General features: G+C 39.4%; 1 protein-coding gene across 1 annotated transcript in view; it reads left to right on the top strand.

The window, feature by feature from the left end:
• LOC124723063 (ATP-dependent helicase brm-like) overlaps positions 1 to 25,461 on the top strand; it is a 256,556-nt gene that overhangs the window by 48,194 nt on the left and 182,901 nt on the right. The window contains exons 7-10 of the mRNA XM_047248240.1: positions 8,423 to 8,578; positions 8,759 to 8,955; positions 14,679 to 14,823; positions 17,318 to 17,426. Of these exons, the coding sequence (XP_047104196.1) occupies positions 8,423 to 8,578; positions 8,759 to 8,955; positions 14,679 to 14,823; positions 17,318 to 17,426 (607 nt within the window). The remainder of the gene's footprint in view (positions 1 to 8,422; positions 8,579 to 8,758; positions 8,956 to 14,678; positions 14,824 to 17,317; positions 17,427 to 25,461) is intronic.

Below are 25,461 nucleotides of genomic sequence, written 5' to 3'. Positions count from 1 at the left end.
ACCAATAGTTTTTCCAAAATGGCCTTTTCTTGTTTTCTTCTTTTGGCTCTGTCTAAGCTTTCAACAAATAATTGTTTCTGTTGAGAAGCAGCAGCATTTTCTCGTTGGTGAACAGAGTACTGGTCTGATTTAAGGGGTATCTCGACATTATTTTTCTTTCCCCAACAGATTCAATAGTTACAGAGTCTGCAGAATATTGATTTAGACCTTTTGTAGGTATTTGTAGCTGTGTGACCCATACGTGATTATGCTACAGGTAGAACCAACAAGGTACTTAGCATAGAAGTAGAACCAAAAATAACTCTCTTCACATTTGTGGATAAAACTTTTGACATTGTCGAAAGTCACGGACGTGTTTTATTTTGAGATCACTAAAGTGCAGAGTGTGAACACTACAAATGGGCACTCAACCAGTTGTGTAAATGAACTAGAATTATCAAAATGAGAAAAGAAAACCCTCAGAAATGCGCAACACAAAGCATTCTGTAACGGCTACCGAGCAATTGCTTGCTAATCGGCAGTGTCCTAAAAGAGGTAGTTCAGGCCTGACATTTACCAGTACTTGATGTAACCACAGTTCAAAACGTCTGCCACCTAAAGCTGCCACATTAAACTGTCTGCCTTATACAAACTTTTGAGCTTTAGCTAGTAGACACACAGGTTTCTTTGTTCTGTGATGCTAGGTCCAATGGCTGAGTCCTACATTGCATTACGCAGCATGTATCTTATACAGACAGTTGAACCACCCACAATTGGTCTGTCACCAGAGCATCAAGAACATTGATATGTTGGTGTATTTGTGCACTTTTGATTTTGCAAACACAATGTTACACACATGATCTTTCCAATGTGGGCTTCATCAAAAGATGTGCACAGGGTGTATACAACCCGGGAGATCCGGGAAAAACCTGGGAATTTTTTCATCCGGGAGAAAACTGGGAAAAACTCGGGAATTTTTTAGAATTCCAGGAATTTTTCGTTGTTTTAGTTTTCAGTTAATTTTTAGTAATTTTCACTGGTAAGAATCAATACTCTAACAAAGGATATTACTGTATCCTGCTACTGCAGAATAATACTGCAACAATAGAAGGAGAAGGAGAATGAGAAAAAAATATGAAAATTAAACATAAATTGGATGGGAAATGTGCCATATACAACAACAAAACACAGTGCTCATACAAGCTGTTTGCCAACAGCAAAATGTATCAAAGGCTTTAGGAAGACTATGCAATGCCTCTTAACAACAAATTGCCTCTGATGAGCGTGACGTCACAACTGTTTACATTAGATTCGTTTTAGCAGTTACGAGTGGCCTCATGCGCATGTGCATGAGTGGCATATGAGTTGTACCTTCTTCCCCTTCTGGCTGCAGAAATGTGGCTGTTGGCTGTATAAGCAGCCGCAGCAAGCAGCTAGATGCAACCGGGGAAAATTTTACTGCTGCGCCCAAGCTGCTAGATTCACGCATGCGCAGCAGGTGCGGTCTCTATGAGGGTGGCGGTGGGGAGGAGGGGGGGGGGGGGGTCAGACAGAGGTATCTGACCTGGGAGACAATTGCGGGGCGGGGGGTGTCGCCAAATTCACATTCATAAGGAGAAAAAAACCTTGTTTCACAAAGCGCCTAGCATCCAGCGCACGTTGGTCTATCGATTACTCATATGATTTTGAAACGCATCAGTGTTGGTTTTTGAACACACTCTAAGTTGATTTCTGAATGATTCATAAGTTGATTTTTGAATGCGTGCATAATGTACGTGATGATCATCAGGGGAATCCTCCTCGCATCTAGAAATAAACTTTCCAGCAGGCAGAAGGGGACCGGGCTATACGTGCTGAGCGGAGTAAAGCCGAAAGCATTAACGCCAATCGTTGTCTGATTATGTTGTTGATTGGGTTTGCAAGTGATCAGCGTTGTTATAATTACCAGGTAAATCCATAGTCAGACTACCAGAGTGGAAATAAACGACTAGCAGAAATAACAGGTAACAAAGATTACGTATTATCTTCTCGGTGTATACAAGAAAATGAAATTTTGTCAGAAAGTTTTTGGCCAGATCGCTACGCTGGTAAGGGCCAGTTGTACAGTCCCCGTCTAGCAGCAGCGTAAGTTCTATTCTGGAAGTAGCACAGAAAAGGATTTGTATGAAAATAACAATGCCTAACCGGAGACTAATCAGGGATAACTAAGCCGGTGATTCTGGCGGGGTTAGTGAAGTTAATCGGCGTATAAGTTTTGACAAAGTCAAGAATAGTTCCAGAATTAGTCATGACAAAATTGTTTGTTAGAACAGGTTTGGAAATATCGTAGATCTGCGGCTGATGCGCAGAGCAGTCTGAGTTATAGTGGGGAAGTGTGTAGTCCCCACATGACCCGTGTTTACATTTAGTGATTTTGCTGTTTCCTGTTCGTTTACTGCTCTTAGGTCAAATGAAAACAAAACTGATTTCTGTGGCCGGGAGCTATCAAATGAATTAAAATACATTTACATAATTACGGAAGGCTAATGTGTGTTATTAGTTTCAGATTTTATTTTATTCCCACTTTTCTGACAGTCATGCGTTAATTGCCTTGTAGAACAAGGCAGTCAATGTGTTTAAAACGAAGTGTTTAGTATCGTACTATTGGCTAATTTCAACTGCTCGCTGCGTTTCATGTGCACTTTTCATCTTCTAGCACATATGGCATTATGCCGTAATAAAGAATCAAAAATGAGTTAATACAGTACTGGTACTCCAAGAAAATTTACATCCCGAAACCCACTCTGAAAAGCTTAATATCAGGTCGAGGCCTACTTCATTGGGAATCTGGATAAACGAGTATGCACTTTAAATGTGCCATTTTAGTATGGTTCATGAAATTCTGATGCTCTTGGAGTATCCTCTGATGTCTTGTTTCTTTTATGACATAATGTAAGATCTTTTAATGTTTTACACGTACGAACATATGGGCATCCTGCATCATAGTAGCTGCCAAAGCGCGGTGGCGCCTGTTATCTGGCACTCTCTGACAACTACTGAAAGGAACCTATTTCTAACAGGTCATGGGAAAATATTGGGAATCGTGGGTTGAAAAGCGTTACTTGCAAAGTAAATCTCCTTTTACGCATGTTGAACTATGTGGGAGAATGTACGATGAATTTCTTAAATCACAGAGTGTTTGATGACGAGCCATTTAGAAGTATTTCGAGCCCAGGAGATCAGACATTCATGTCGTTATTATGAACAAATTGATGTAGTGCTATGGGATGTTCTCTCTCCTCTACGGTAGCTAATTTATTTGTGGAAAACTTTGAGGACAAGTCACTGGACTCGGCTAAAAATTTTCCTGGTACATTTGTGTGATCTATCTTGAAGTACAACACGCGCAAAAAATATCAACATTATATGTGAAAGCTTAGCTTCTCTTGCAGCTTATTAACCTTAGAGACCAATATTATATGTGAAAGCTTTGCTTTTCTTGTAGCAACACTATGTAGGTCTATATTAATTTAAAACATTAACTTTTCCTGTTTGTGTATCCGCGCTACTTAACAGTGATGTTGCTATTAGCTGACTACAGCACGTGTCCTGGGTTCTGAATATCTGCTTTCAATGGCTGACGAGATCACGTGACATAAGCTATGACAGGCTCCTCAGTTCGGGGCACAATGATAGGTAATCAAAGCCTTGGCGAAGGATTTGGTTAAGTTGTTCTAGTTCAGGGTGGTATTGGGTGACAAATTCCTTTGTGCCTGGTTCTTGCGGGTGGTGGGAGGATTGGGGCTGTGAGAGGAAATGGCACAGATCTGTTTGTGCACTAGGTCTGCGGGCTAGTGCCTTTCTGTGAATGCCTTGACGAGACCCTCAGCGTACTGGACAAGAAAGTTCTTGACACTGCAGATACACCGTCCCAGGGTGGCCATGCTGTATGGGAGGGATTTTTAGGTGTGAAATGGCTGACAGCTGTTGAAAAGGCAGGTACTGTTGGTAGTTGTTGAGTTTAATGTGAATAGAGTTGCAGATGGAGCCATCAGTGAGGATGAGGATGAGGTCAACATCTAGGAAGGTGGCACATGTGTTTGAGGAGGACCAGATGAAGCGGGTGGGAGAGAAGGTGTTGAGGTTGTGAAGGTATGAAGATAGGGGTGTCTTGGCCCTGAGTGCAGATCATGAAGGTAAGATGTCATCAGTGTACCTGAACCAGACTAGGGTTTGGCATTTTGGGAGTCTAGGAAAGTCTCCTCTATATGGGCCATAAAGAGGCTGGTGTAGGAGTGTGCCATGTGGGTGCCCATGGCAGTTTCATGGATTTGTTTGTATACTGTTGTTTCAAAGGAGTAGTAGTTCTGGGTTAGGATAAAGTTAGTAAGATATATGAGGAGTGAGGTGGTGGGTTTGGAGGCTGAAGGATGCTGGAAAAGGTAGTGTTCAATAGCGTTAAGACCATGGGCATGAGGGATGTTGGTGTATAGAGAGGTGGTGTTAACAGTGATGAATAGGGATCCAGGTCTGGTTTTCGACGCTTGTTTGACTTGGCTTCCTCATCTTCATCAGCTTAAATGGAAGTGTTGGCTGCACCTCCTCAATGCCCTCCGCTGCCTGAGCAACACCAACTGGGGTTTAGATCGCTCCATGCTGTTGCAGCTCTACAGAGCCCTTGTTCAATCCCACCTTGACTATGGGAGCGTGATTTATGTTTCAGCGGCGCCTTCAGCATCGCATTTGCTCGACTGATTACACCATTGCGTAGTTCGACTAGCAACAGGAGCTTTTAGGATGAGTCCGGTGACAAGCGTACTGGTGGAGGCTGGAGTCCCTCCATTGAAGATCAAACATTCACAACTGCTCACCAGCTACGTTGCACACATTCATAGCTCTCCTGAACATCCTAATTACCGTCTTCTTTTCCCAAACCACGGCGGTTCACCTTTCACATAGGCGGGCGAGGTCAGGCTAACGATTGCGGTTCGCGTGCGATCGCTTCTGTCTGAACTGGAGTCCTTCCCTTCACCACCTCTCCTTGAGGTCCATTCACATACACCTCCGTGGTGTAGCTGTGGGCCAAAGCTTCGTCTGAACCTTTCGCGTTGCCCTAAGACTCCGTTAACCCTGCGGCTCTCCGCTGTCACTTCCTCTCAATCCTTGAAGTGTTCCGTGGCTCTGAAATGGTTTACACCAACAGCTCGATGTCTGATGGTCATGTTGGCTTCGCCTTTGTCCACAGAGGCCATATTGAACAGCATTCCTTGCCTGATGGCTGCAGTGTATTTGCTGCATAGCTGGTGGCCATATCTCCTGCACTGCAGTATATCCGTTCATGCCCCGAGGAATCGGTTCTTCTGTGTACTGACTCCTTCAGCAGCCTGCAAGTTATCAACCAGTGCTACCCTCTGCCGATAGGCTGGCCAAACAGGCTACGTGGAAACCGCTTCTGAAGATGGGCATCTCTGAACCTGACCTGCGTTCTGACTTACGCCGCAGGGTTTTTCAGCTTTGGGAGACGGAATGGCATAACAGTACGCACAGCAAACTGCATGTCATTAAGGAGACTACGAATGTGTGGAGTCTTCCATGTGGGCCTTTCGCGGGGAATCAGTTGTCCTTTGCCAGCTCTGCATTCGACACACTTGGGTGACCCACAGTTACCTCTTGTGCCGTGAAGACCCGCCTCAATGTTGGTGCGGCGCCCAGTTGACAGTGGCCCATATTCTGGTGCACTGCCCACTTTGACTGCCCAGCGACGAAATCTTGATTTACCGGGCTCGTTGCCGCTCATTTTATCTGACACCACCACATTGGCTGATTTAGTTTTATGTTTTATTCGTGAGGGTGGGTTTTATCATTTGATCTAAGTTTCAGCGCATGTCCTTTGTCCCTCTGTGTCCTCCACCCTAGTGCTTTTAGGGTGGAGGTTTTAATGTTTTGCAGAGTGGCTGGCTTTCCCGTTTTATTCTCATGGTCTGCCAGCCACTGTGATCTGCCTTCTTGTTTTACTCTCTTCTGTTTCTAGCGTCTGTTGTTTTCTTGTCCTCTTTTTTTCCTTTTAGAGTTTGTTGCCTTTCCTTTGTTCTTGTGGTTTTTCCTTTCTTTTGTTTTATGTGTCTTGTCTGTTTTATTCTCACACTTGTGGCATTGTTTTATTAGGAACAAGGGACCGGTGACCTTGTAGTTTGGTCGCTTCCCCCCCTCTTCTAAACCAACTAACGAACCAACCATAAAATCATCTTGGATTTTTGGACAGGAGCATTTTCATGATACAGAAAATGCTTCATTGTAAACTGTTGAATCATTGTGGAAAACTTACTGCTGTTTAAAGTTTTTATGTGAGAACCTTTGTTTTGATTTTTCCACTGGCTAAAATGTAACAGTGAAGATGCAAGCCAGAAAAATCAACCGAAGGCTGCCACACTGAATCCTCCAAATTTTTCTGTTATTCCAACATCTCTGGTAACTACTGTTCTCCAGGCATCCGGCAGGTTCACAAATGCTCATCTGAATGGTACATAAGGCATCATTACTAATCATTCCATAAAACTTTCCCCTGCCCCCACAAACAAATTACAATAACATGTGGACCACCCTAAGTGACACTGCACATTTGTTCATGTGAGTAGCGGCTTCTGGATGACAACAGGATCATGAAAGCAAGAGTCATTTGATTTCTTGGTGGATAATTCTTTCTTTGACATCAGTACCTGACCTGCAGTGAGACTTCAAAATAGATTTTATTTGATATCTGCCTTGTACAGTTGGTGTAAGAATTCTGCATTCCTCGTGTGTTAATGTCTTAGGCATGCAAGAGTGATGGTTCGATTTAGTGTATCCTCGATGTTCTCCCATCAAAATAACATTGTAAATGATGGACTACGGTTCATGGAAGTTCTGTGAAACTCATCTGTTGGAATGCCTAAACTCATAACAGACCTGTAAGTGTGTCCTATCTGAGCTCTTACAAATTCTCTCCATTAACTCATTCTAACAGAAGACATGTTTTCCATGTTGACATGTTGCACTTGCATTAATAAATTCTTCTTTCATGAACTGACTTCACAAACAAATTTTTCGGAGGGGTGACCAGAAATTTTTGTACGTATGGTGTGTGTTTATGTTCAAATGTTGCACAACTGCTTCATTTTTATTAATGTATGAGGCAAGGCAACACTTGGTTAGCTGCTGTTGGGTATTTATTGTAAGATATACTTTATTTGTTCTTACTTTTCTTTTCTTTGTTTCCTCAGTAGTAACAGTTACAGAATCTGATAGGGATAGGATAGGTTATAGGATCTGGTAGGGATAGTATACGTCTGTGCATTAGTTCTCTGCCCCCCCCCCCCCTTATGTGCAATGCAAAAGACCTAAAGCTTTCGTATTGAAAAAGTGACCACATGTATGAATAATAATGTAAACCTAGAACTTTGCATAGACAAGACACAATGAAAGAGTTTTAAACAAAACTGCAACCATCTTTCTGAAATGATGAACTGTTCATAATAATAATAATGGTGATTGAAATTTATATGTATAGAAAATGTTTTGAATTCTTCACGGGGGCTGCTTTTTGGAAGCTTTTCTGTAATACTGAGTTCTTGCTTAACTTGTTACACAAAATTCAAAAAATGTTTCAAACTTCCAACAATTATCCTTGTTTGCAGTCCGGAAAATCCAGAGACTATCAGAATGCAGATAAAACCTCTTTTTTTTAAGATATCTCAATAACATAGTGTCAGAGACAATGCAAATCTATAGATATAAATATGATAATTGTGTCCCCTATACCTTCTACCTACATCTCAGCTTTCCAGTCCGGCCGGTTTGGCCGAGCAGTTCTAGGCACTTCAGTTTGGAACCGCACGACAGCTATGATATCAGGTTCGAATCCTGCCTCGGGCATGGATGTGTGTGATGTCCTTAGTTTAGTTAGGTTTAAGTAGTTCTAGGGGACTGATGGCCGCAGATGTTAAGTCCCATAGTGCTCAGAGCAATTTGAACCATTTTCACCTGTCTGGATAGCCATTTGTGTTAAAGTGCTCACTTCCGGGATGGGGAGGCATGCCAGCCTGGGATCAAATCTGCCCGGCAGATTAATGATGAGAGCTGGTGTGCTGGCCAGCCTGGATGTTACTTTTAGGTGGTTTCTCACATCCCTATAGTTGAATACTGGGCAGTTGTGTGCATCTCACCTCAGATACATGCTACAAAAACATTTAGAAAATTTTCTCACACTTGCACATGGAATTCATTCTAGGTGCAGATTTCATCCTGGGGAGCAGATACGAGATTGATGCCCTAGATTTTAGTCTCCTTAAACTCGTAAGCAGCAGCAGCAGCTTTCATCTCCTTCAAGAGTTTTCTTCGTGATTGTGCTATGTTTTCATGTTAAAATCATTTTGAAATTGCATGATAGAGCAGACTGTCAGTTTCATAGTTCTTATATTGGTTTCAGGTTATTGCATGCATGCAAAAGGACACCATGTTGGACACTGCTTCACTTGCAAAAAAGAGACCAAAAAAATTTAGTTTACGTGAAGCGAGGGCTACGGAGAAATTGGAGAAACAACAGAGGCTTGAGGCAGAACGAAAAAGACGCCAGAAACACCAGGTAAATAAAGCAGATTATACTATTCCTCACTTTTTATGATTTTATCAATTTTTCCTTTTCATTAACCCATTCCCCATATGTGAATGTATTTTGATGCATGTCAAGCAAAGCAATTACAAGCATCTTAGTCTGTCTGCTATGTAAGTATGTAAAATATCTATGCATCTTTTATTTTTCAAGGAGTTCCTAAATGCTGTTCTTCAGCATGGTAAAGATGTGAAGGAATACTTCCGGAACAATTATGCGCGGATACAACGTCTTAATCGTGCTGTCATGACTCACCATGCTAATGCAGAGAGGGAACAAAAGAAGGAGCTAGAGAGGAGAGCAAGAGAGAGATGGAGGCGGCTAATGGCAGAAGACGAAGAAGGCTACAGGTTAAATGCCTTACTTTTAACAAATAATTTTATATACAATGTGTAGACAGTTATTTAAATGTAATCTTAAACTTGTTTAACCATTATGCTATATTATTTATTTTTCTGCAGTATACAGAAGTCTCATTTGAAATATTTTTATCACATTATTTATGTGGTAAAGCATTTTTCACACAATGCGAAAAGTCTATTTTAATTAATGAAAACTGAATGCTGAAACCAAAAGAAACCACTATGATTCCCTTATTGCATATGTGTAGTAGTTTTGGTGCTTATCGAGAAAGGTCCTCTGCTTTCACAAGTAAACTGTAGCATGCTTAGACCTTTTCTCAGTGACATATCTACATGTTTATCTGTAATCCGCTAGCCATTGTGTGGCAGAGGGTACTTAAGCATACCTGTCATGTACTCACTTCTCTATGCCTTTTGCGAATAATGTCCATGAAGAATAACTGATTGTGAGCCGTGGTATGAACTTAAATTTATTGGACTTTACCACCCTGGTTGTACTGCTAAAGAGACTGATGACCACATAGTTTGGTCCCTTTCTCCCCAAACCTACCAACCAATCATATGCCACCAGAACTGGATGAACATCTCCAGTTCACTCTTCCAGTTACTAAACGAGTCCATGAGAAAATGCACCACCCTTCTTTAAATCTGTCTCTTAATTTTTCTTGCCCTGGACTAACAATTAATACTCAAGAACCATTAAATACAAAGATATTTATAAGCTACCTCTTTGATGGATGAATTAAAATTTCCTTATGATTTTTCTAATGACTCTGTGGCATTTGATTTTTCTAGAACTAATTTTATGTGACTGTTCCACTTTGTAATTCTGGGCACACACTTGTATATATTTAACTCTCTTGATTGTTCCCAGTGAGTGGTTTCGATTTGTGTAATCACGTGAAGTTTCCCAGTAATTGATGGCAGATAGTGTACTCAAACAATAATGGTTCTTACTAACTATTTTGTGCTATACAGTGCATTTGTTTATATTAAGAATTAAACACCAGTTCTTGTACCAAGCTCCTATCCTATGCAAGATTTCTATCATTTTGCTACAATTTCTGGTGTTGTGACTTACACCACAGCATCATCAGGGAACATCTTCATCCAGGTTCTGATGTTATTTGCCAATGTAGCCAAAAAAATTGTGTGTGTGTGTGTGTGTGTGTGTGTGTGTGTGTGTGTGTGAGAGAGAGAGAGAGAGAGAGAGAGAGAGAGAGAGAGAGAGAGAGAGAGAGGCTGGACTGAAGTCCATGGGCTTCCATTTTGGTGGGAAATGCAGAGTGTTCAGGTTGAGCAGCAAGTTATTCCTCAAGTACAGTCATGCCACATTGAAGGAAGTGTATGGAAATCAAAGTTAATTGTGAACACGTTTTGGATTAATGCAAAAGGCTTAAGGAGAAACATGAAATGACTGAAGATGATTCATGCACAGGATGACCGTCAGCATCAAAATAGATGATGACACTGCGAAAATTGGTAAATTAATCCATGAAAATCATCCTCTTAGGTCAGACAGTCAGTGAAAATTATTAAATCACGGTTCTGGCTGCCGATCATCAATGAGTGAGGAGACAAAGTTCCTACTTGCAGAACAGTAAGTCCTGGATACTTCACGAAGATGATGTGCCAGCCCATTCTGCCTTGTGTCCTTGTCTGTAAAGACATTTGTTGCGAAACACATCACTGTGTTGGACCACCCAGTGTATTCGCTCAACCTGGCTCCCTGTTACTTTTTCTTATTTCCTAAGGTCACACTGGTGCTTAAGGGGGCAAGATTTAATAGTGTGGAAGGGGTGAAAGCAAAAGCGATGGAGGTTCTCAACAAGCAGAAGCTTGATGATGATGATCTCAGATGATGATGATGATCTCAGATGATGATCTCAGATGATGATGATGATCTCAGATGATGATGATGATCTCAGATGATGATGATGATCTCAGATGATGATGATGATCTCAGATGATGATGATGATCTCAGATGATGATGATGATCTCAGATGATGATGATGATCTCAGATGATGATGATGATCTCAGATGATGCTCTTGTGTAGATCACAACACCAGAAATTGTAGGAAAATGCTAGAAATGTTGTGTAGAATCAATGTTTGGTGCATGGGCTGATATTTGATACATGAATGAGGTCTATTGCACAAAAATATTTGCAAAGAATCGTTATTGTCTGATTAAACTATTAGTCAGAAAACTCACTTGATTACACAGTTGGCCATCAATTACTAGAAAAAATCACATGATTAATCAAGTGACAACCAGTTGCTGAAAACAGTCACAATATTTAAATATGTACTAGCGTGTGTCCAGAGGGACTTAAAGTGGAACAGTCACATAAAATTAGTGCTAGAAAAAGCAAATGCCACAGAGTCACTGGAAGAATCATAAGGAAATTTTAATTCATCCATCAAAGAGGTAGCTTATAAAATCATTGTATTTGATGGTTCTCGAGTATTACTTGTCGGTCTACACAAAGTGGAATTAATAGAGGAAATAGAGATTTAATGAAGAGTGGTGCATTTTGACATGGGCTTGTGTAGTAACTGGGTGAACTGGAGATGTTCATCCAATTCTGGTGGCAGGCACTACAAGAGACACTGTATGTTCATAGTGTGTACATCCCAAGAAGAATCAGTTACAATATGACCATGTTGGCAAAATCTGAGAAATTTAAGCTTATACCAAGACGCACCATCAGTCATTCTTCATGCACACTATTTGCAAAAGGATAGGGAAACGAGTAAATGATAGTGATGCAGAAGTAATAATATTTACATGTCCGGTAAGCTAGGTAAAGACCTAGCTTACCGGACATGTAAATATTATTACTTGTGTTAATTGCCATTTGTACTTCAGTAATAATTGCTGCTACAACTGCCTCATAGTCACTGATACTAGTTTCAATATGGATATCCTCAAAGAGATAATGTTTAGTTGTTGCCCTTAGGTGTATTATATGTACATTATGAGTGGGCTTCTGTCTGTTGTACATCATTCTCAGAGAATTTAATAAAGTTTCACAGGATGCCTTGTCACACCCACCACTTCCAAACTGTAGTTTTCCAAATTGATCGTTGGATGGTGAAAGGCTCCTCCAGTGATGACAGTACAATTTGGGGCACATACAGTCTTGTGAAGTTTTTTCAAAGAAATGTGTTAACTCGAAGGCGGGGGTGGGAGAAGAGGGAGGAGGGGAGTCTGGTGTTTCATAGAAATATCCATTTACAATTTTGTATCCATCCTTAACACTGAGTCTTGTCCAAAAAGTCTCACGTGCAACCTCAGTTTCTATTCCGATGGCTTTGGTTTTTTTGTCTGAGAGAAATACACCACCCCTATGTCCTTTGCTATACTCTTAGATCTTCCTCAAAAATCTCACTGCTGTCAATTTCGAGATGTTGAGGATGTTGGTAATTGTAATAGAAATGAAACAAGAATAGCCTGGCTATGTAACCAGACAACTGGCAGAACATGGACTTAACACTTTGCACTCCATAATGCACACACAGGGCATCTCCATGCACTCTTACTTAAATTGCCACCACCCGGACGACAAGCTTGCCATAGAGAATTGCACAAGTCTCTTTGTGGAAATTATGTCAGTGGCCAACAGTTAGGGTATACATTAAAACAAAAAGTGAGCTTTCATTAAGATACTTTTACATAAGAATAACAATTCAAAACTTTTAATTCTGTGATTTAAAAATTTTTTTTTTCTTTTCGAAACTCTTCAGGGTGATATTTTTTGAAACTATTCAGGATAGACTCTTTTCATCATTGTTTCACATGAGTTGTTTACAAGAAAATCACTGACATCATCTGAATAATTACCACTCTCGTTTTCATTTAGATCTCATCCTCAGAAAGAACTGCAGATAAAAAACTAGCCATTTCACACCAATTAATGTGAACATAATAATTATAACCTTTCTCTCAACATAACTGCCACAGTTACACACTTGAGTTAACACAGGCTTCCCTAGATGGCAGTACTGTGCAGCATTGATGTCTAATACAGTCAGATTCAAGATAGAGCATGTGAGCTATGAAAAACTGTGTCTAATGATGCTTGACATCTGAGTGGAAAACAAAATTGACAGTTTTGAGCACCACTGGACACTGGAGTGGAAATGTTAAGGAACATCATTGTTCGATTCCTTGTAATAAGAAATGACACTGATTATGATCAAATACAAATATAAAGCTGTATTTACTGAAACTGTTCGTCATGTCATGTCTAGCTTTTGCGTATATGAAGTCTGTCGGCCAGTACTTCAGGAGGAGCATTAGTTTTGCGTCTGTGATCAGTGTGTTTATTAGACATGACATCAACATTACATTGCTGAACATTTTTCTAGCATGCGATAGCTGTGAAGTCCACCCATTAAGTCTCAAGACTGATAATTATAGTTTGCTGAGTGCTTTAACATAAGAAACAGGCATGCCCGGTGCCTCATTATAGAGGTAAGAGTAATTATTTCAAACTACTGACATATTTATCTTTGTTGAGTGTACCAAACTCCCTGCACACCAGTGACAGTGTGTATAATATGGAAGATGTCATGTTTCTAATGAAAATGTTTCCACTGATTTGTGAAACGCACTGTTGACAACACAGTTAACTGCCGTCTTGTCTGTCTGCTCTGAGATTTTAATTGTGATTTGCTTAATTCTCATGGGTTTTGTTTCCGTCAATGTTAATTGCAGATAAGAAGTGGTACAGTCAGGATTGTTTTACATTATCTCTTGGTTATCAAGAATATGAAACAGCTTGTGGTGCATAGGCGTACAGTCTGTATGGTCACTGTAGTTAATGTTTTCAACAGCTTCTGTAAAGAAACAGTACTGTATTGTTACACGCTGTATTGTAACATGTTCGTTGAGTTTACTCACCGTTTGTAAGTGTTTGGTACTTATTGCTGTGCATATGATAGTGTCCTACCACTGTCCAAGTTTGGGATGCCATGATTCAGAGGAAATCAAACCCCTCCAAATTTTTTACCAATGTGAATTACATTCTGTATTATATATACCTGCCATGGTCTGCATGTAATCTCAATTTAGTAAAGTCAAAAAGGAACTTGAATAATAAATTAAATGAATTATTCTGTAACAAGTCACCGGAAGTCAAGTGTTCAGTCTATGAAAACAACAAACAGTCATGATCAGTTTCTGAAAATCTATTGTTAGAGTTTGAATTTACTCTGCATGTAATTAATGTGGCACTGGGAAGTCATGCAAATCTGGGAATACAAATAATGCAAGGAGTAAAGATACCAACCCACTGTGTAATTAAGGCATTGCCTGATCAGCTGGCACATAAACAAGATTGAAAGCACAATAATTTCAATCTTGTTCAAGTGCCTGTTACCCACTCAGTGGCTTAACTATATGGTGAGTGGGTACTTTTACTTCTATCAACATCTGAATAATCATTGTGTAGGTGGTATCTGTTCATTTCGTGGCCTGTGAACAAATATTAAATTTGTCTGAACTCATTACTTTGCTGGCCAATCCTGGAAAGCTTCTAGTAAAAATACTAGTAGTTTTCCCTCTTATTAAAGCTGTTAATTGCACAGTTAAGTGAAACTGTTTACACAAAGATGCCTGACACTAGCAAAAATTTATTAAAGAAAAATAGCAGCTAGTGAATGTTTGAGAAAACTTATTTTGTACCTTATTTCTGCCCATAGAAAGCTGATTGATCAGAAAAAAGATAAACGGCTATCACTCCTCCTCCAGCAGACTGATGAGTACATAGCAAATCTAAAAGATATGGTGAAGCAACACAAAGCCGAGCAGTATCGTAAACGGCGTGAAGAAGAGATGGAACAGAAGGTAAGTTCAAAATTGTTAAGACTTTTGTGGCCTATAAGTAATGTATTGCTTGTTGGCTTTTGTTTCGGGATATTTGGCTGATGTTTCTTCAATGATTTTTCTCATGTTTTGCCATCACAAGTAACTGGCATTGTCAAAGGTTCACCCTCCATTTGCTAGTGGTGGACTGGAGTTAAGCCTGCAGCTGGAGATGTAGGTACTATCACACCTAGGTCTGAGGGCTTTTTCCTGGTCGTTAATGATGTAGTTCTCCCCTTGTTACTCTCAATGGTAGTTTAGTGCAACATGGGAATCCAATATAAGAACCTGTGTGTCAGTGAATTTTATCATGTGTCGATCTCGCATGGCATGTACTCTGCCTTTGCCGATTTCTTCACCTGTCCCAATCAGCCATACATTTTGCATTTGATGAACCTGGTATTGATGGATCATCCAATCACTCCAGCATAGACTATTCCATGTGTACACAGCATGCAGTATATTCCCAACATTGCGAGTTGGTCCGTCTTGTCCTTTGCCAATATGAGACGCTATCCTATCTTCTTGGTTGGTTTGTAAATAGACTCAATGCTGTGTTTGCACAATATACGACCAATTCTGCCCATCACCATGGGGATGCATGGCAGCAAGGCCATCCACAACATTTTTTTTCTGATGTGTCACGTCATCAGGTGATAGGTTTCCTGAAACTTCTCGTGCAACTGGTGGAGCATGCTTTCCACTCAGAACACATTCCAGGTGTTGTATCTTACATCTGTCATAATGCAGGTCACCTTTCGTCTTGCGCATTTTGCGAGTGTATTGATTATTCTTCTTTCCTGACTTAGGTGAAACTTTCAAATTATCAAGTTTTTGAATCCATAAAATTCATTGTGATGATTCCTTTATTGGATCACTAGTTTCCTCAATATGATACTGGTGTTTTCAGTATTCCTGTCTTTTCAATGCTAGGTGACCAAATTGTGTATACACTCAATGACAAATACTTACATTTCAGAAAAATTGGATGATTTATTCAAGAGAGAGAGCTTCACAAATTGAGCAAGTCAGTAATGTGTTGGTCCATCTCTGCTGATTATGCAAGCAGTTGTTCATTGCACTATTGATTGATTGAGCTGTTGGATGTCCTCCTGAGGGATATTGTGCCAATTTTTTTCCAATTGGCACATTAGATCATCAAAATCATGAGCTGCTTGGAGGGACCTGCCCATAATGCTCTAAATATTTTCAATTGGGGAGAGATCCGGTGACCTTTGGTGGCCAAGTTAGGACTTGGCAAGGACAAAGACGAGCAGTAGAAACACTCGACAGGTGTGGACAGACATTATCTTGCTGAAATGTATGGCAAAGATGGCTTTCCATGAAGGGCAACAAAACAGGACCTAGAATATCATAGATGTATCACTGTGCTGTAAGGGTGCTGCAGATGACACCAAAAGGGTCCCTGCTATGAAAAGAAATGGCACAATAGATTGTCACTCCTGGTTATCGGGCCGTATGGTGGGCAGTAGTGTCCCATTGCTGTCTGGAGTGTCTCCAGACACATCTTTGCTTTTCATTGGAGCTCAGGTCAAAGTGGGACACATCTCTGAAGACAACTCTACTCCAGTCAGTGAGATTGTCTGGATTCACCCTTGACACCGATGGGATATCAACCTGACTGTCGCCTGCCATATGGCCTGACAACCAAGAGTAATGGCCTAGGATGCCATTTCTTTTCATAACAGGACCCCTTTGGTTGTCATCTGTGGCACCCTTACAGCACAGTGGTATTTTGATGATATTCTACGCCCAATTTTGTTGCCCTTCATGACAAGCTGTCCAGGGCATACATTTCAGCAAGATAATGCCTGCCTGCACATGATGCGAGTTTCCACTGCTTGTCTCCTATCTCTCAGGGACATTGTTGTTGTTTTTTTGTGTTAGAGTCTATAACTAGAGATTACGATTGAATTTTTAATGCGGGCGTAATGATTTTTCTATAAAAAAAAAGGGTACAAAGTGAAGAAGAAATATGTAAATTATAATATTTTTGAATGTGGGTACTACCAATGCCAACAACAGTACCGCAACATGTGATTATTGATTTACAATTTTCCATGAGTGTAAATGGGTATATTGAACTATATTACTGATGTTTGTGAAAGACAGGGTATTAAGAAAGTTATCCTTTGAAAAAGTGTGATAATATTGAAGAGGTCTCTTACAAAAGGTATACAACCTTTAATCTTATGAAATACCAACTTCCTTCGCTTACAACTTTTTAACCATATTTTTCTATGTACTAGTAAGAAGTATTGCTTACTCATATTGGGGCAAGATTTGTTTGCTCTTACACAGAAGAGAAATTAATTTTTGTTTCTTTGTAGTTGATCATTAGTGTGATGTGCTATTAAATTCTCTCTAGATAATGGCAAAATGTATAGAACTAAATGAGATTAACATATAACAAAGTGTTGTGTACATAATGTATGCATTGACTAAAATGTTTCAGAAGAAACGGAAGAAGTGGAAACGTGTTGTTGAACCAGAAATGATTGACAGTCTGCTGGATGAGAGTTCTCAGATGGCTGATAGAATTGCATTGTTACATACAGCTACTGGTTAGTAGTTCTAAATATATTAACTTAACATTATAACTTTGTGTGTTTTGTTAGTTTTTATGCACTTGAGTGTTACAATCTTTCTGGAGGCTGCAAATATCTGCTATAAGATCATGTTAATCCCAGCTCACTTTGTTCATTTATGAGACAGGAATGCCTAGGATGATACTGTGTTTCTTTTGACTTCTGGAAAGCATTTGGCACAGTTTGACACTGTCACCTAATTAATAAAATAAAAGTGTACTGAACATCAGACCAGCTTTGTGCTTGGACTGAATAGTTTATACCAAATACACCACAGCATGTTGTTCTTAATGGTGAGAGATCTTCAGATGTAAAAGTAATTTTGGGCTACCCCAAGGGAATATTATAGGACCAACACTATCTAAAATAATGGGCATTAGAAAAAGTGTCCCATATTCTGAGAGTTGTAGTATGGACCAAAACAGAACAAAAATGTCCAGTAAACTTGGATGCTAAAATGTATACATTAAAAGCTAAGAATTTTCACTATTGGGAAATGCTCTATTGCAAACTCTTTATTACAAATGACCTACAGAATGCAGTAAACAAATGAGAACACACTATTCTCTTACTGTGAAACAGCAGAGCTTCTAAAGTAATCTGCTTGCTATTACATAAGACCTGCACTTGTGGGCCATTGCTAAAGGAGGTGCTCAATATGCTGTCCGTTCAAAGTAATTCATGTTTATGTCAGACATCATAGGGAATGAGTACTGCCTGAAAAACTCCACGTTGGACACTGATGCAGTGCCGGACATTGATTATGCATTCTTATAGTGTTTATACATACACCGAAGATTTCAAGTGGCCACATAACCAAAATTCCACAGGATTAAGATTGGGATACTAGCTAGCTAACACACTGGATCTGCCCTATCAATCCATAGCCCATTACATGTGTGTGTGAGGTGTTTTCGGACATTCCAGAGAAAATGAGCTGGTGCTCCATCGTGCATGAACCACATCTTCAGCTATTGTTGGAGGTACCTCATAGGAGATTCATTTGATAAGAACTGGTGATATCTCGCACCAGTCAACCCGTTTGGTAGTATGTAAGATGCTATTAGTCTGTTGCCAATAATTCTTGCCACACACCAATTGAAAATTGGCACTAATGCCTTGCTTCTTCAATTGCTTGTGGATTTTCATCAGCCCACATATGTTGTTTATGAATAGTGATGATCCCATTTTCCTGAAACAAGCCTCATATGTCAATATTATCTTTGTTCTGAAAAGTGAATTACCACCACCACATCTTTGCAACTGCCATTGGCAGAACTGCATTCTGACAGGGTGATATTGTGGCTGAAAGGCTTGAACAGGATGTCCATGATGTGGTTATAGGAATTGTTCATAGAGGATTGTTCAGACTAGAGGATGACTAACCCTGATAAATGATGGAATTCTATGTACACTATTTTCAGGATCCTCTTCCACTTCTTGCAATGCTCCCGCCTCCACAACAGGAGTATCAGTGGTGAGAGGTCTGCCACACACTGTTGTTTTGTATCTACAGAACCAGAGTCTGCTAGTATTTGGAAAAAATAACTAAATAATTGTGCAAATGGGACCCTGCATTCTGGATATTTTTCAGCATTTGACAGTTGCTTCTATTTGCCAGACCATAACAGATCATCATGTCTGCTATTTTCCTTGTGGGATAATAGGTTTCCATTATGCTGGTAAGTGCAAAGATAAAACTAAAATGTAAAAGTGTTTCACAAACTTATCAGAACACAAACTGATTCCATTAGAATTCAAGAATGTGCTGAACTTACCCACAACTGAGAATATGGTTTACGGCAACAATGTTAACAGATGTTTACTGCATACTGTATCCATGGACATTAACAGAGGAATGTGTTGTCATTTGTTTACTGCATTCAGTAGATTATTTGTAATAACAAAGAGCTTGCAGTAGAAGAGATGTTTTGCTGATATGTCATAAGGTATGTATATAGAGACCATATTTACTGGCCATTTTTGTTTTGATTTGGTCCATACTACTACCTCTCAAAGTGTGGAATACCCTGTTTATAAATGACCAAGTGGATAACATTGGAACTTCCATGAAACTGTTTGTGAATGGTGCTGTTGTATATAGAGATGTTGCAATAATAGAAAATTATAGTGGATGCAGGAAGACATGATGAGAATGACACTTCATGTAAGGATTGGCAGTTGATTGTCAAGATACACAAATGTAATGTATGATGCAGAATTAGGCTGAAGACCCATAGTTGTAAGGTAACACAGTCGTTGAAAAATCCCTGGAAGCAGTTGTGTGCGTTAAATATCTGAGAGTAAATGTATAGAGCAATTTAAAATGGAACAACAACACAAAACGATCTGAGGAAAGGCGGATGCCAGACTGGGATTTATTGGGAGAATCCTCAGGAAGTGTTTTCTACCAAGAAATGAGGTAGCTTACAAAACCCTTGTTTGATACTTTACATGTGGTAGATTCCTCAGTCTGAAGCTGTAATCAGATGCTAAATGGGATTTACAGGTGAAATAGAGATCGTTCAAAGAAGAGCAGAAGTCCAAAAGTGTCACGGAGATTCTCAGAGGTCTTCCAACAATCATTCTTCCCATGCACCACTTACAACTGCTGCAGGAAAGGGGAAAGTGACAGTGGTATATAAAGTAAACTTTCAGAAAGGTGAAATGAATGACACAAATTTTGTACATTTTGGCTCTCTCCTCTGCCTCGTGCAACCAGCCATTCCTACCAAGGCTTTGTGTGTACACGAACAGGCAAAACAGTGAACATGCAATAGTAGAGTGAGAACGTTTATTGGATGGCAACTGGCCCCTACCACTCGTCTCTCAGAAATGTCAATCACCATGCTAATTTAATTGAAGTCTAGATGACAACATGATACTGAAGTAGTGGACAGCTGACACGTGGTAGACTTGTTTAAGGTCTTGTGTGTGTGCGTAAACTATTTGTTGTGTCTTCTAAAGGGTGTCCTAAATGAACACTGCAGATGAGATGGCTATACATGGCTAAGTTGTAAGGAAGAGAGCACTTAGTGTAGAATGAGTGGCAGTTGTTGAAATGGAGGTATTGTTGCTGTTGATGAGATGGATTTGGATGAAGGTACTGATAGAGCCATCCCTGAAATGGAGGTTTGACATTGAGAAATGTGGCTTATTGGACCGAGAAGGTCCAAGTGAAGCAAATGAGGGGGAATGGGTTGAGGTTTGGGAGGAATGTGTACAGGGTGTTAAAACGTGTTTACCATTATACTCTCATTCTGTGCCATCTCGTAGATCTCTTCTTTCTCTCTTGTCTGAAAGGTGGATGTGGTATGAATGACAAAACTGACTTAATTGTCTTATGCAAGGTTTCCAGTTTATAACAGTTTATTCTGACAGTAATTTTTTTCCGCTATAATCAAACTTCACAGAATACTGTATTCCACCACTTTTGTATCAATCTATATGTTTCAAAGCATAATTAAACTTTGAAACATTTCACACTATCGACTTTATCGTGTTCATGCAAATTATCTCATAGTCAAATTCTTGCTACCTACCCATGCAGTCATTTACTATGTATGACTCAAGCTGTCAATAGTGATAAACACAGGGCAAGACCTGGCCATTGTTGTGACCAGAGATAAGGTCTTACCTATCCTCACAACCCACTAATGCATATTGCTTGTTAGAGTCATATGCACATATTGATATTCACACAAGCTGAGAGAACAGTAACCTTACACCCTTGGAATTAAAAAGAAAATGTGGCCTTGTATCTTTCATTTAGATGAATGATTTAAAGAACAAAAACAAATATAACGTAAAATGGTCTGAGGTGTGGGACTTGTGCTGTGAGGGTTCTGTATGATCTTAATTATGTGTATTGATGGTTCATCCATAGGTTTTGATGAGTGAGTCTACAACTATAAAATATGTGGCATAAATGGCCATATCTTTTGTGTACATTGAGTTAGAAGCTTAATTTTTTTTGTACACTGCCAACAGACTGTCTACCTTAATATTTGACACAAGTAGAGGCATGATTTTCTCACATTAATTTCTGTATGATTTTGTGAGAAGGATACTGATTGACACGTTATTTCACGATGTAGATATTCCCATATCGCTTTAATTTCATTTTGATGAAATTCTAAAATTAATCATTAGAGGTTTCATCTTTGTGGTTCTGAATGATTTACATGAATTGTAGATGTACAAGTAAATGATAAACATATAATATTGTTTTACTAGATTCCTTATTATGAGTACATAACACTTAAATTACATTGTCATTAGGCCATTCTGACCATGCCTTACTTTGTGAAAGATAACGTAGCACATGTTATAATCAGTCACTGACAATGAAATTATACTTGGAGAAAAAAATATCTGCTTCAGTGGGTGAATAGGGAACCCAAGCAACTTTAAGAGAGCATTTGCTAAGTTCAGTTGCATTTTTTTCAGTGCTTGCAGTGACTGAATTATATCAGCCTGTTGACTTTTTTCCCCCTAGTTTCATTTAGCAGAATATCTTCAAGAGTAAGATACCCAGATAATATATCAGACTGTTTTAACATTTTGAAGACAGATAATTTTTGTGCTTTTTCACTTACTGTGGAAATGTTTGACTGAATGCATTAACTGGATGAAATAACTCTGCCTCTGTGTACTACATATGAAGTGTACAGTGAAGGCAACAGAAAGTTGTGTTTTGAGTTTCTACAAACTCAAGATAATCAATTTATTTTTCCCAACTGCAGTAGAAGGTAACCGTGCAATGCACCAGCAACTGCATCATCACTCATTTTTGAAAAACAAAATCACAACAAAAATAGCACAACAAAACACAAACAGTGACATTACAGCTCAGCAGTCAGCAGCAAAGCAGATGATAATGCAGTTAAAGAAGTTGATGGCACACAGCCCAGTTGTCAACGCATATTTACAAATCACTATGGCACAAACTCTACTGACTGTTGCCAACTGCTGCTGATCAGAACTACAGAGTTCGCAATTCCCACACAGTACTGACTGTGGTCACTTTATTTATTTTAGCTGAGCCAGGACGCCGAAATACACCAACCATTCGCGTGGTCAGCCATGCACCAGTAGATGTCATTAGGGATTTCCAAGAGTATTAGCACTGTAGCATGAGGAGATAGGCTGAAGTGGGATTATCTGTTGCCTCGAGAACAGCATTCCAGACATTTCATTTTGCAAGAAGAATGGAGTCAGTCAACAATATTTGCGCCGAATTACTTAGAAAGCACCTGGCCCTCCCTAAACCCTTTCAATCATCACTTACAGAGATTTTCAAGAATATTAAAGATAACAGGTATTTGTGTCCTGTTTGTTCTCTCTCCCATTTCTCTTAGTACATATAATCTTGGAAAAAAAATTTGAAGCTCATTATTCTCTACAAATTTTGCTCAAATATCATGTTTATCATGAAATAAGTATTTCATTTTAAAATGGCCTTATCACTTCAGTTCACAGAAATATTTTCTTAACCAGAAGCATATGATTCATAAATGCATCACAAAAAACACTTCGAAATACCTTTTGTAGTGTTTATCATTAATGCAAAAAAATAAATCATGTCTCGAGACAAGTTTCCAGAGGGAAAAGTGTATTGACAGACAGGCAGACAGATGGAGAGATGGAAAACAAAGTGATCCTATAACAATTCCATACTTAATGATAAAGATATGGAAAATAGTAACTGTTAACCCAGGAAAAATGTGATGTTTCTATCACCTAAGTGCATATACAGTATAACCCCACTTTTACATTCCCAGAATTAACATTTTTCTGCTGTTTATGACACTTTTTATTGGTCTTCTCAAATTTCCTGTGCCTACAATGTTAATTTGCACCTGATTTTGCATCAACATATTTACAATTTTCCTGCGATTTACGCGTTATGAAAAAATGTTTGTGGAGAAAAAATGATGCTGGCATGGTGTTGGCCATCCAGTAGGGTTTACAAATATTACGTGGTTAACATTCTTGACACCGGGGCACTCTGCTCAGCAGACTTGAACTGGTAAACGTGTAAAAGTTGGAACAATTTGTGCCGTATCTCCCACCGCTGCGAAGCTCTACTTGGTGTGGTACCTAATGGGAGTAACTAGATTCAAATGGTTCAAATGGCTCTGAGCACTATGGGACTTAATTGCTGAGGTCATCAGTCCCCTAGAACTTAGAACTAGTTAAACCGAACTAACCTAAGGACATCACAAACATCCATGCCCGAGGCAGGATTCGAACCTGCGACCATAGCGGACTTGCGGTTCCAGACTGCAGCGCCTTTAACCGCACGGCCACTTCGGCTGGCGTAACTAGATTTGCTCAGATGAAGATATCATGACCAATGACAACCATTTTCAAACTCTCTCTATTGTGCAAACAGTTTTGTGGTTGTTGTGATCATCGTGACACTTTTGTCGAACCACATTTAGCGTGTTTCGGCGTATGGCCATTTGGAGCACTGGTTGACACCATCGTGCACTTTTGAGTTGCTCAAATGATTTTAGTGTAAACACAGTGCCGGTTATGCTGAGCAAAACATGTTTCGAGAATTTTTCTCATTATCAGGTGCAGTATTTTCGTATGTATTTTTTTTGTGATGTTACAAACAAACAATGTGTGTGTGTGTGTGTGTGTGTGTGTGTATGTATGTGTGTGTGTGTGTGTGTGTTTTGTGGGTTGGGGTGCTCAACACTGGTTATCAGTGCCCACCAAATAGTGGTAATGCATGAGTAGACCTAATAATGAATAAGACAATAGAAATGTGGGTAAGCTACTGTTAACAGCATCGCTATCCCATTATCATAGCCAAGATATACACGAAGCCAACACTCACCACATAGTACAAGTTTATATGCCAACTAGCTCCACAGATGATGAAGAGATTGAATGAATATAATGTAAGATATAGAAAATTATTTAGATAGTTAAGGGAAACAAAAATTTGTATGGGTAACTGGAATTCAGCTATAGGAAAAGGAAGAGAAGGAAAAATAGGACGACATGGGTCGAGGGAAAGAACTGAAAGTGGAAGCAGCCTGTTAGAATTTTGCATAGAGCGTAATATAATCATCATTATCGCTTGGTTTAAGACTCATGAAAGAAGGTTGGGTATGTGGAAGGGACCTGTGGACAGTGGAAGGTTTCAGTTCGATTGTATAATGGTAAGACAGAGATATCGAAACCACATGTTAAACTGTAAGACATTTCCAGGGCAGCTGTGGGCTCTAACCATAATTTATTGTTTATGGGCTGCAGATTACAATGGAAGAAATTATTTTAATTGAATCAACTGTGGGTTCTTGGTGAAACATCATAAATTAACTAAACAAACAGTTGTGGATGTATGTACTGTCTGTGCAACTAACTGCCTTCACTTCCAGTACATACCTCCACGAATTTAGAGCAACTAAGGGAAAGATGAAAAACAGAAAAAAAGACAATAAAAAAACACTGTTTTTTGGCTTGTCTCACAAATTTTATTATAGTTACTGCACAATCTAGGTTTCAGGTTATAAGCCCATTTTCAGGAACATTACTGCACAACCTATGTTTCAAGTTATAATCCCATTTCAGTAATCATAATAAAATTTGTGAAACAAGGCAAAAAAACTGTTTTCAGTTAATGGAAGAAATTATGAAAGTAGTTAAGGAGATCAATAAATTGGAGAACCGGAAGTTCTCGAGAGTTTCAGTGTGAGCATTATGTAACATTTGACTGAAACAGGGGAAAGGAATATAATAGCAGACATAGCTAGTAGCTTTGAGTGATAAAGTAGGGAAGACAGCAGGGGACCACATAGGTAAAAATACAAGACCTAGTAGAAATCCCTATATAACACAGGAGATATGGAATTTAATTGAGAAAAGGAGAAAATATAAAAATCCAGGAAATGAAGCAAGTGAAAGGGAATAGGTACATCTAAAAAATAAGTGTGTAATGGCTAAGCATGAATGGCTAGAGGATGAATACAAGGCTGTAGAAGCCTGCATAACT

The sequence above is a fragment of the Schistocerca piceifrons genome, chromosome X (assembly GCF_021461385.2).
Source record: "Schistocerca piceifrons isolate TAMUIC-IGC-003096 chromosome X, iqSchPice1.1, whole genome shotgun sequence".
Classification (NCBI taxonomy): domain Eukaryota; kingdom Metazoa; phylum Arthropoda; class Insecta; order Orthoptera; family Acrididae; genus Schistocerca; species Schistocerca piceifrons.
The sequence above is the reverse complement of the archived record's forward strand: the minus strand, read 5'-3'. Positions and strand labels throughout refer to the sequence as shown.